Below are 12894 nucleotides of genomic sequence, written 5' to 3'. Positions count from 1 at the left end.
GGAGAAGAGAATGGCAATCTACTCCAGTATTCTTGCCTGGAGAATTCCATGGACAAAGAATCCTGGTGGTCTACAGTCCATAGGGTTGAAAAGAGTCAGACACAACTGAGCAACTAACACACACACACAAGCCCATTGTAAGTCAAGGAAGATCTGTCTATAATTTCCACCTTGTTCATTTACGTAGCATAATAACTATCATCTACTGAGTGCCTAATAGGTACCAGGCAATTCGCATACATGATCTTACTCAATCCACACAAAATAAACTGTTTTCATTTTTTTCAGATGAGGATCTAAGGCTTAGAAAATTGAATAAAATTTCCTAAGTTCTGGAGTTCATAAGCAGAAACTCAAGATTCAGAGGAAGATCTTCTCCTCTTCAATGTTAGCATCCAGCACTACCTAATGGAAATACTCTGGCTTGCAACTTTAAATTATAACTGGGTACTTGGCCCACTTTCTCTTGGGCCACGTTCTCCCCATCCCACCTCAGCTTTGCCCTGTAGGATTAGCTAAACCTGAAAAGTCAACAACCAGGAGTAAAAACTGTGTTTAACATTCTGAATTTCCAATGTAATGTTGACCCAGTCTTCTGCCTCCTCCTCCTCCTCCTCCTCCTCCTCCTCCTCCTGTTTAGACTCAGATCACAAAGTCTTGGGCTTTGAGGATTAGGAGAGAAATACAATTCCCCACCAGGAGGAAGTCAAGGGAATATACTGTTCCCTTTACATGCAAATATCTTAATTACAGCTGGTAAAGAAGATATTTGTATGGAAATTTATGTATCTTTATATGTTATATATTCAGTTTGCCATTAAAAAAAAAAAAAACCCTTTATACTTAGGGAACCTAGACAGGGTCTATTATAATACTAGCCACTATCAAGTTACAAAGAGGCTACCATGCCAGCCAACCATAGGAGCAGAGAGAGATGGAGTGAATCAACACCCCGCTGCCTTCTCTTCTCCTTCCTTGAGGATGGGTTCCTGTACAAACATGCCTCAAGTTCTTGAAATTTTCCGATGAGGATTCACCCTGGTCCTTTTTTTTAAATCAATATCTGTCCTCATGGAGATCGGGCTGACTATGATAACATCCATTCCATGCTTGCACCACTGTCATTGACAAAAGAAAACAGCTAGATTTCAATACTGTAGGGAGATGAAACCAAATTGAGGAGACTCCTGGAAACTGCTCTCAGAAAAAGGATATATTTTATATATATAAAATATATAGGCATGTCAAGGGAGGGAGAGATTTATATCCCATCGATTCCCCTCCAACAAATAAAATACAGCCAATTACCTATGAGACATACCAGGCCATTTTGGTCTCACTGAGCATCTACTTAGCATTTTCCTGAGTGTTCTAATGTCTGTTTTAGAATATAATCTGTGTTTATCTCTTCTAAGGATATTGGACAAGATAAACTTGTTTTGCAGCAGGTAGAGGCTAGACATAACTGAGAACTTCCCATTTCTAAAGGGTGCTACAAATTAGAAAGAAAAGGATAAATCTCTCACCGATGAGAGTTTCCTTTTGCACAGCTGGAAGGAATAAGGAGGAACCAGTGGAATCCCGGGAGATGCAGGGGAATAGAGCAAACAAACCATCTGTCGGGGATGATTTTGAAGCTGCTCTGCCTGGGGCCACAGGGGTGAAATAGATGACATTTAAGGCTGCTTCCAGCTTCATGTTTCTTTAAAATTGAATGATTTGGCATTTGTTCATCTGTTTTTCTAACACTCCAGGGACGCAGAATGGACTAGGTGGCCTAAAAGAGGCATTTGTTAAAAATCTATCCTGACCCTTCGTTTCACTGTTATTCTTTTTCAAGGTTACGACGATTCAAAAGAGCAAGAGGCTTTGAGTTCCCAGGCCCTGGCCTTGAGTTCACCTTTCTCAGCCCCACTGATTCCGATGGCGTCTCTTCCATACTCCACTGCTACCACCACGGCCAATAAATAGCCTTACTGCCTCCCCCCTGGACCATGGCCACGTCCAGCCTTAGTGGCCTCAGGTCCCAGTGGTCTCTCCTACATGACACTGCCTGATGGCTCGTCCTCACGTAGCCTCATTTACACTAAAACGGATGACAAATTGCCAAGGCTGTCCTGCAGCTACCCATGTCAGAACAGTTGGCCTTTCAAGAGCTGCCACCGTGGTTCACCCTTTATGAACATTTCCTTCCATGCATCTTTCATATACCTTAGGTTTGGCTGGTTAAGTGATACACTATTCTAGATCCCTCTCTCAGTTTGCTGATTTCCAAGCCATCTTCATTCCTCCTAAAATTCAACCCACTGACTGTCTCAAGATCCAAATCATCCATTTAATTAGATGGGCTTTTGAAATTGGTCATCCGATTGCATTACGGTGGAATTACAAATTTTCCTCCTGTTTTATATTCCCTAAGGAAAAAAATTTTTTTGCTCCCCCCACCTCTGTGGCATGTGGGATCTTAGTTCCAGGACTGGGGATTGAACCAGAGACCCCTGCAGTGGAAGCGCAGTCCTAACCACTGGGCCTCCAGGGAAGTCCCACCCTATGAAAATTTAATTCCCTTGGGAATAAAGATTGCATTCTCTTCATCCTTGCACATAGGGAATTGTACTGAATCCTGTCTCTAACACATAGACCTCCTCAATGGCTATGGGATTTGGCACAAGGGGAAATAAACCAGCATGGACAAGTTTAGCAAATGCACGTGGTGAGTTAATCATCCAAAGCTGTAGAAATGTTCTAACACTGACTTATTGTTGAGGAATCTCAAAGCCGTGAAGACATCACCAACCCTCATCAAGGCTTAGCTATAAAATGAAGGCTACCAATGTCTGACCTCTTACTTACCTGGAAGGTCTTAGAAGACCCTCTTATTTTCCTGGCATAGCACTAAGAGTCTGGTGAGAAAGTGCAAAGCGCCACAATCAGCATGTGTAAAATGAGCACTTCTTCTTTAGCTGGTTTGAGTGGGAGGGCTTACGAGATAGGGTGGGGAGGCATTCAAGGGCAGAGTCATCCATCTACGGGTCCCCTGCTGCTACCATTCGGGTGGTCACCTCTGTCACTATTAAGTGAAGCTGGAATACATACGATCTACTCTAGATCTTATCTGGAGAGCCTAGGACCTCCCTGGTGATCCAGTAGTTAACAATCTGCCTGCCGATGCAGGGAACACGGTTCGATCCCTCATCTGGGAAGATCCCACATGCCACAGAACAACTAAGCCCACGTACAGCTACTGAGCCTGTGCTCTAGAGCTCATGAGCTGAAGCTATTGAGTCCACATGTTGCAACTATTGAAGCCTTCATACCCTAGAGCGCATGCTCTGCAACAAGAGAAGCCACCGCAATGAGAAGCCCGTGCACTGCAATTAGAGAGAAGCCCTGGCTTACGACAAAAGAGAAAGCCCGTGCGGCAATGAAGACCCAGCACAGTCAAAAATAACAAATAAAATTAACTGGGGAGCCTGCTGCCTGGATCCTGACTCCCAGCTCTGCAGAGCATGGAAGCCCCCCGACCCCAACCCTCCCAAAAGTGATGCCTATTCAGGTTCTTCTTGGTCTGGCTTCATCCACTTCCTGCACTCTGAATTTCCACTCTGACGTCATCCATGCATTGATTCATATTTTCACTGGGTGTCTGCCAGGTTCTAGGTCCTGTGCCAGGCACAGAGGATGGCAGAGTGAACAGGAAGGCACTCTCCTGGCCCTTTGGTCCAGTAAGATTGGAGCACCAAGCCCCTCCACCACCACTCTTCCTGTATCAACATACCATCTCCCTTCCAAATCAAAACATCTGAAAACATTTCTTTCCTGGAAACCCCAACCTCCTCTTCTTCTAGGACTTTCCTAATTCCAGACTTGACTCCTCAACTTGCAGTGTTGTCTGATACTCTGAGATAGATATAATGGTACTCAAAACCCACCTTTGTGAAAGCCTGTTTAAAGGCAATCTCTGAAGTGGCTGAGCCAGTGACCCATCAAGGAAAAGGGATCTGTCATGGGGCACAGTCTTAAGAAGACAGAACAAATCACTCTGGCACTCACTCTGGGGCAGAGCTGTTTGTTTTTCTCTCTCTAAACGTGTAACAGGAAATTAGGCAGTTCCCCTTTGCGCATCACTTTCATATCATCTGTACACGAGCCAGATGGCACCTCTTTGTGTTAAGAAATTTAAAAGGAAGACTAGAAGGAGAAGTTTATCTCCACTTCCTCTGCCCTCCTAAACACATCCTGGAATCTACACTGGGCAGGGGAGCGCACATATACACATACAAACACACACACAACATACGCACACACCAGAGTGCTATGCATGTAGCTCTGTAAGGCGGGCTTCCCAGGGGGCTTAGTGGTAAAGAACCTGCCTGCTGGTGCAGGAGATATAAGAGATGCCGGTTTCATCCCTGGGTTAGGAAGATCCCCTGGAGAACGGAATGGCAACCCACTCCAGTAGTCTTGCCTGGAGAATCCCATGGACAGAGGAGCCTGGTTGGCTACAGTTCATGGGGTTGCAAACAGCAGGACATGACTTAGCACACATGCATGAAGCTGGGTTAGGCACCAGAAACCAGCAAACTCCTAGACCCAGTAGCTTTCAGTAACATACGGTAGCACAGAGGTGCAAACCTGTCCTGGGTGTCAGCTTGCAGAGAGAGTCCTTCAGTGTTCTTGCTATCTAATAAATTACCACCTTCCCCTGGAGTCTCAGCTGGTGTATCAAACAAACAAACAAAAGAATCTTTCATAAATCACCTGCACACGGGCTTGGCTCTAAGATTCATGAGCAGGACCTTATAAACACCGACCAGAAGAACAGGCAAGTACTGATGACCCGGTATTTCTGGTTAAGTTGAAACCTTGGGAGGGAAATTTTCCCTAGGTGGTCAACATAAAGATCTGCTCCTTCAGGGAAGCTGTGCTATCCCAGTTTAATTTCCAGTGGGTCAGGAGGGCCTTATCTCTGACCCAAAACTTACACCTGGAAGTAAGGTTATCCCTGAGGTTCTCCTGCCTTGGGTGTGATGGGAACTAAGGAAAACAAACAATAATTTCTCCAGTTAGAAGTGTATTCCAGGCTCTTTATGCATATTAACTTGCTGAACATCAAAAACAACTCAACTGAGAGACTATGTTTGTCCTCGTTTGAAAAATGGGACGATTACATAAAGGTTTCAGGAAAACACATTGACATTCCGTGGCGGTTAATGGCCGTGTTAGGTTGTGAACACAGGTAAGACTGCACTCAGTACAGAACTCCTTTGTCACCTCGATGTCATCCAGTATGAATAATAAGACTTCCTAGTTTATTACTAGTTTATTACTGATGTGACCTCAGGCAAGTCTTTTGTTTTACAGAAGTGGGAGTGGGGCTGTGTTCATATTAAAGCATTGTGAGCATCTGAACGTGAAGAAATGACCCAGCTGATCTTTGAATATGGAGAGTATAATATCTACCCACCATCAGTGGGGTATGTAGCTCTCTGATGGAGCACTGTGTTTTGACGGCAATGTTGTTATTTAGTCACTAAGTTGTTTCTGACTCTTTGGGGACCCCATGACTGTAGCCCACCAGGTTCCTCTGCCCATGGGATTTCCTAGGCAAGAACACTGGAGTGGGTCACCATTTCCTCCTCTAAGTGATCTTCCCAACCTAGGGACAGAACCCAAGTCTCCTGAATTGCCAGTGGATTCTTTGCCAGGTGGCGCTAGTGGTAAAGAACCAGCCTGCCAATGCAGGAGACATAAGAGATGCGGGTTCAATCCCTGGGTTGGGAAGATCCCCTGGAGAAGAGGATGGCAACCCCTTCCAGTATTCTTGCCTGGAAAATCCCATGGACAGAGGAGCTTGGAGGGCTACACTCCACAGGGTCTCAAAGAATTGGACACAACTGAAGTGCCTTAGCCCACAGGAGCCACTGAGGAAGACCTTGGATTGCAATAGCTCTCCTTTTTTTAAATTTCATACTTCTTTGGGACCATACATTTTCAAGCTAGCTGGCCTCTGCTTATCTGGCTTAGCCCTCGTGAAAGGGGAACTGTGGCTACCTAGTATAAGAACATTTTCCCATCTCACTCCCTTCCTTGAATTCCAACCTGCCCTAGAGCTCACAGAAGTGAGATAGATTTACTTCTTGTAACTCTCCCAGGAGTAAAGAGTGATAGTTCACAACTGTTTAAGCCAGGGCAAAGCAAGATCATTTGGAGATGGGATCTTTTCTTTCTTTCTTTCTCTCTCTCTTTTTAAAATCAGAATGGAGAAATATTAAGTGCACTTCTTAAAGCAAGTTTGGAAGCTGAGGTTGCACACATGCTGTTCAGATACTATTTCCTAAGATCCCAAGATTGGTCTAATCAAAATCCGCCTCACACAGAAAAACAATGATCCATCCCCAGCTTTTATCAACACCAACATAAATCTGAGCTCAGCCAGACAGGCCAGCAAACCCCATTACATAGAGTGCAGAGGCAATTAAATAGTGCCAGCTCCAGCTAGACTCAGAAATCTATGACCCATGGTCCCTTGGTAACCACACCAATGCTTCTCTTGGAAACAACTGGAAAAAAAATGGTCTAGATGCTAAAGAGAGACTCCACTTTGATATTTCCTGGCAGGTCTGCCCTGCCCATCAGTCTATGCCTACCACTAATTTATGCTTCTTTTTCCAAATCTAGGGATGCTAAGACTGGGCAGGTGGCTAGACAGAAGAATGGTTTCTTCTGTCAGCAGAAGGTAGCTTTCTGCTGACATTCTACCTTCCCTACTGTTCGATCTACTTTGCTTTATATCCTCATGATTGTATATCATCTGCCATCTTTCAGTTATACTGTGAACATGTCAATTTTTAGGCACAAAAGCAGTTTCTCAAATATTCCATTTTTCCCCAGGTTATGGCTAAAATAAAGTGTCTTCACTGCTATATTTAAAATGGATAATCAACAAGGACCTACTATATAGCATAGGGAACTCTGGTCAATGTTATGTTGCAGCCTGGATGGGAGGGGAGTTTGGAGGAGAATGGATACATGTATATGTATGGCTGAGTCCCTTTGCGGTCCACCTGGAACTATCACAACATTGTTCATTGGTTATGCCCCAAAGCAAAATTAAAAGTTAAAAAGATATAAGATAAAGTGTCTTGAGTGATTCATGATAATGTCTGGGCAATGTTTTTTAGGCAAAGCCATCATGGGCATCCAGACAGAGTTGATTTGCAGCTGCCAGTCCCAGACTCCCAGCCTCCTGACCCACCGTGCTCAGGCCAAAAAGACAGCCCTGTCTCGGGTCCTTTGATTCACAATATGATCATTCATTCCATACAAAGAAGATGAGGGAAATTGCTGCCTTGTCTCTCGACCTCCAAAACATTGCACCACCCTCTCCTTATATACCATCCAAACTCCTCATCCATTCAAAGTCCCTAAAGTAAATCTCCCATGTACTTGAAGCATCTGCTTCTCTAATCAATATGCAGAAGTTATTGTATCTCTGTATACAGGTTGTACCCACATTTCTCCTTTGGGAAAAAAAAAATGCCACTCATGCCCACTTGTCCTTTCCCTGGCAATAATAACATTGTCAGAATCACTCCATGATCCATGGGAAAAAGATTCTCAAATATTAAGGGGGAAAATGTGGGGGGTGCAAAGTAAGATACCTATTAATATAAAGTAGAAAACTGTATTGAAGTAAAGTTGAACATGGTGTTTCCTCTCACCATCAAACAGTTTCCCCTAAGGCCCATTTGCAGCTGTCTCCAAAGCTGGCAAGGAGAACCTGCTTCCTTCGCTCATCTTTCTTATACCATTTGGATAATTCTGCTCAGCAACACACTAACCATTTTGATCCTTTGTGTTGGGTTCTGCCTTCTCACTGAGATCTGTCTTTGCAAATGAGCCTATATGGTCACCAGATAATGTTAAAGAACAATAATGTGCTGTGGGTGAGGCCGGGTAGGGAACCGCGTTGAAAGATGTTAAAATGTAGCATCGAGTTGAGCTTGTCCATGTGTGCACTGGGGGACATATGCATATAGATGAATATACATGTATATATTGGTATCTGTTTACATGAAGAATGAGTACTGATGGACATAAGAACATAGTGCATATGTCATTGCAATGTAAGGATATAGTCGTGTATTCCTATCCAGGTGGAAGGGATGAGTAAGCTATCAAGAGAAAAACTGACAGGTATGCAGAGATGCAGGCATGGCCAAAGGATAAGCATCAAGTGTATACCTGGGCACAGGAGTATATGCGGGTGCTGCAGAGTAACAGGGTTAATGGACAATGATGGAGACATGTGAGCAAGGTGCTAGCTGGGCCATGGATGCTGCATCGGGGGTGGCCCCCTTACCCTGTAGTAATCGGTGCTGTAGACATCTCTGGACATGCCAAAGTCTCCGATCTTCACCAGCAGGTTGGCTCCAACCAGGCAGTTCCTGGTGGCGAGGTCCCGGTGCACGAAGTGCTGGGAGGCTAGGTACACCATGCCGGAGGCGATCTGACTGGCAATGTGGAGCATCTGGGAGAGCCCCAGCTCGCCTTTCGCCTGGCGCGGTTGCCCATCCACAAGGATCATCGCATCCGGCCCGTGGGCCCTGTAGGGGTGAGGGTAGGAGGAGAAGGGAGGGAGCAGAGAGAGTTCAGATCAAGGAGAAACGCCCTCTTGATTTCCTCGTCTCTGGAATGCACCGCAGAGATAAATGAAATCCCTTTTCTCAGCCTCCTTGTGGCCTATTTCTATCTACCCCAAACTCCATTATGTGAGCCTGATTAGGGTGAAATATGACAATTAAGATTCCCAGCTAAGAAGACAGCAGACTCGTTTTAATGAATCAAGGAGTGAACGTACTCTTTTGGATATTTTACTGCCATCCAGGGGCTTCCCAGTTCCTTCATGTCTACTATAGAGTAATTAATAAAACAATAATTAACACTTACAGAACCCTGACTACATTCCATGCATAGCTTTACGTATCTCCAATGTACTAATTCCCTTAATCATCCCCCCCCACCCCAATTCTGAGATAAGGAAACTAAGGGACATCGTCTGGCCAAAGTCTTGCAGCAGCCGCATGGGTGACACATGACTATGGAGGAGAGTTTTAAACTTTAAGCATTCAGAGGGCTTGTTAAAAAGATTCCTGAGCCCCGCCCCCTACGATTCTGATTGGCTAGGTAGAGCTCTTTCAGTGCATTTCCTGCAAGCTCCCAGTAATGATGCTTCCAGTAGTGATACAGTCCACACTGTGGGTAGCACTGCTCTTCAGTTTACACTCCTAGCCTCCCCACTCCCCTGCCTAGGACTGGGCAACTTCCGTGGATGACAGGACAGGATGAAGAGAGCCTGTGACCCTAGGCAAAGACCTGGGCCCCACAGCACCCACTGCATCCCAAATCATGGCTCAGATCTGTTATCCAAACACCTTGCCCTGTCATATCAGTCACTTTTAGTATTCATCTTTTCTCCAGGAAGCCCAGTGAGCCGTAACCACACCCAGGCCTTTATTTATGAAGTTGTGAGCCAAGGAGCCCCACTGTACAGAGAAGCCTTGGCCTGTTTTATTGCTTCTCCAATTTCCACTGAAAGGCACCGTTAAATATAAACACGTTCATTTTATTATCTCCTGTGGGCATTGCCTCCCTCATGGGCTCTGCCTCCCTCATGCCTCTAGAGGAGAGCAACTGCATTAGCTCAGAAGGAAGATGGACCAGCAGACAAGCTCCATTCCAGTTTATTGGAAGAATGCACTGGATTCTCTAAAACCCACCAACTGGGAGATGCGAGAGCAGGAAGGACCTTCTACCCTCTTTTTCTTCCTCTTCCCATAGAGTAGGCATGACAGGGACATAGAGCTGTACTCAGGACCTCTCTTTAGCCTTGCCGGTGGGGTTGCTTAGGTCTGAATGTACCATTGAATCAATGAGGAGGGTTTGATGGAAAAACAGAACATATCCCTTGACTTCAGAAGAATGGAAGCACAGGAAGAGGAAGATCTCAAGTACTGAGAAAAGATGCTGTTTGTTTTAGAAACTATCATGGTTCACAGGTCTGATAAAATAATATTGCAATAATTTTAATCATAGCTGCCATTGGTTGAACACTTGTCCAGGCTTTACACAAATATAGTCACTGAATACTCATAACAACAAACATATGAAGCAGTTATGAATAGTCTTGTTTTCCAGGAGAGAATTAAGAGTTAATAACTTGTTCTAGGTTACATCACTAAGACATATCCAGGATATGAACCCAAGTCTGTCTCATGCTAAGGATTTAGTTCTTCAGGAAAGGAGTAAATTTCACCATGAAATCAAGTTTAGGAGCTTTAGAACATCCTACAGATACTTTCAAATCCTCTAGGGCCAGTTTTGGAAACCTGGTATCTACCCTTTCCATTTCCTCTTCAAAGCAAAGCACTCATTTGAATGTCCCACTTCAAGGAAATGCTCATCAGGTTTAGAGGAGTATGCTAGAGTTTACCATAACTCACACATGAGCTCTGGAAATCTCATTCTTAGCAGTAGAACTCAAAAGTTGGCTATGCAAAGACCACACCCTAAAAGCATCCAGGGCCTGAGTGTTCAATATGTTTTATGAGACCCTGGATTGCACACACTCTCACACATGCTTGCTCCCTCCACATCTAGGCAGTAATTGGAGACAGCAGGTATGGGAGGCAGAGAAATGCTAACTCTGCTCGATTGGTGAGATGCTATCTTCTCTGGGGAAGGTAGATTTCACATCTTCCCAACCCATACTTGTAACTCCATCCAGCACTTCTGGCTGGGGTTCCAGTCTCTTAGAAGCTCTATCAAGAGCCTCTCAAAATCCAGATGATCTTGCTCCAGGCTTGGGGAAACCCTTTTTACGAAAAAAAAAATCCAGTCCTTATAGAACAGTGCCAGCCCACAGGACTTTCTATTAATGGAAATGCTCTGTACCACATTGTCCAATATGGTAGCCACTCGTCACATGTGGCCACTGAGTACTTGAAGTGTGTCTGGAGAGATGGAGGAATTTTTACATTTTACTTAAATTTAGTCATTGTAGATTTAAATTTAAACAGCCATATATGGCTACTGTACTGGATAGCACAGTTCTAAATTTATCTGGAGGAAAATCTGCCCTTTTTTTCAACCATCTGTCTCCCCATGAGTTTGTAACCTTGTCCTTTCTTATTCATCATCAAAAAGTCTCTGACAAGGAGGCTTTCAGGAGGCGTGGTAGGAACTCGCCTCACTTTGCAAGTGAGGACATAAGACATAAAGTCGGAAAGCTATTTAGAACATCAGGGGGAAAACTGGCCCTTTAGAATCTTAAAGTTGGAAGTTACACGCTGGCAGTCCCTCCTTGGAGCCATTCCAGACCTCGCCCTTCTTCTCAGTCTTCCTGAGAATCGGGAAGAAGAGTGCAGGTCACTTTTCATAGCATCCTCAACTTCCCTCCCGAGAAATCAGGGGCAAAGGCCCGCATCCAATTGCTCAGGAGGTAATGTAGAAGAATGAAAGGCTGCTTCTCGTTTCTAATCCCCAGACTGAAGTGTTCAGAGGAGCAATGGGACTTCTGGCTGCAGAGAGAACCCCAGGGGTTCAGTGGGGTGACAGGAGGGGGTGGCCGTCCCGGCGTACCTGAGGAACTTGTTCAGGTCTCCATGCTTCATGTACTCAAAGACCATGATGAGGGGGTCCCCATCACCACACACCCCGTAGAACTTGACGATGTGCTCATGCTGCAAGTTGGTGAGCAGCTCGGCTTCCCTCTGGAAATCCTTCCGGGCTGCCAGGGTGGGGTCCTTCAGGGCCTGGAAACAGCATGGGACATCGGTTATTAGCAACTAGAGGCCGGGGCTTGTCTATTTCCTTCCCGGGAAGAAAGTTGGTGCCCATCCCAAACACAATGCTGATCCCCAACAAGTAAGATCTTAATCGAGCTTTAAAGACCAGGAGACTAAGTCACAAAAGCCAGGCCTGACTCGTGCTTCCTTCAGCACTGTGAACCTTATAGAAACAGAAGCCAACTTTCTGGTATCTATGTCACATCTGCCAGCTAGGAAGCCCTAGGCTTCCTCTGAGATTAGTGTGAATGACAGAGGAGTGGGGGAGCTGGGAGGTGGAATACCGGACGACCCCCATCCCCTAAGATTTCCTCTGAAGAAGTGGTCTCACAATTAAAACAGTGGGGAAACCACTGCCCCCAATCGTTTTAACTTTGCAAATTAGCCTATACTCACAGCCCATCCGAAATCAGGCTGACAACATAATTAAGTTTCCTTACTCTTTCTCTTCCTTGATTTTAGATTGTGACGAAGTGAATATCTGTAGAGAAACACCGGGGCTTCCCAGGTGGCGCTAGCGGTAAAGAACCCTCCTGCCAAAGCAGGAGACATAAGAGACGTGGGTTCCATCCCTGGTAAGGCGGAGGTGGGGAGGATCCCTTGGAGGAGGGCATGGCAACCCAGTCCAGTAGGCTTGCCTGGAGAATCCCATGACAGAGGAGCCTGGTGGGCTGCAGTCTGTGGGGTCACAAAGAGTCGGACACGACTGAAGTGGCTTAGCACACAAGCACGCACGTGAACACTTTGGCTTCTATAAAGGCATTTTCGTCCTCCTTGTAGATGGAAGCATTGGGGGATAAGGGGGACTACAGCTGTGGGAATGGCATTCAATGGGCAGAAGCCCCAGGACCCAGCCAGGACTAGGGCCTGGGGCACACCTGGCCTACCCCGTTAAGTCCCAGGGTAGGACGGGAGGGTGGGCAGCTGGCAGCCATGGAAATGTCACACCTTGGCCCCTTTTGGAGAATCCAGTATGCAGGGGAAGCACTAGACCAGGCCCCTTGCCCTGGGACCCAGGAAGACAAACGGAAGAGCAATGCTCAAA

At 45.6% G+C, this 12894-nt stretch overlaps 1 protein-coding gene across 1 annotated transcript in view; it reads right to left on the bottom strand.

Annotated features, from left to right (window-relative positions):
- NTRK3 (neurotrophic receptor tyrosine kinase 3) overlaps positions 1 to 12894 on the bottom strand; it is a 429790-nt gene that overhangs the window by 51335 nt on the left and 365561 nt on the right. Inside the window, exons 14-15 of the mRNA XM_040257595.1 lie at positions 11644 to 11816; positions 8366 to 8609 (exon numbers count right to left, since the gene is read on the bottom strand). Of these exons, the coding sequence (XP_040113529.1) occupies positions 8366 to 8609; positions 11644 to 11816 (417 nt within the window). The remainder of the gene's footprint in view (positions 1 to 8365; positions 8610 to 11643; positions 11817 to 12894) is intronic.

Source organism: Oryx dammah, unplaced genomic scaffold, assembly GCF_014754425.2.
Source record: "Oryx dammah isolate SB20612 unplaced genomic scaffold, SCBI_Odam_1.1 HiC_scaffold_16, whole genome shotgun sequence".
Classification (NCBI taxonomy): Eukaryota; Metazoa; Chordata; class Mammalia; order Artiodactyla; family Bovidae; genus Oryx; species Oryx dammah.
Note: the sequence above shows the minus strand (reverse complement) of the source record. Positions and strands in the feature narration are given on the sequence as shown.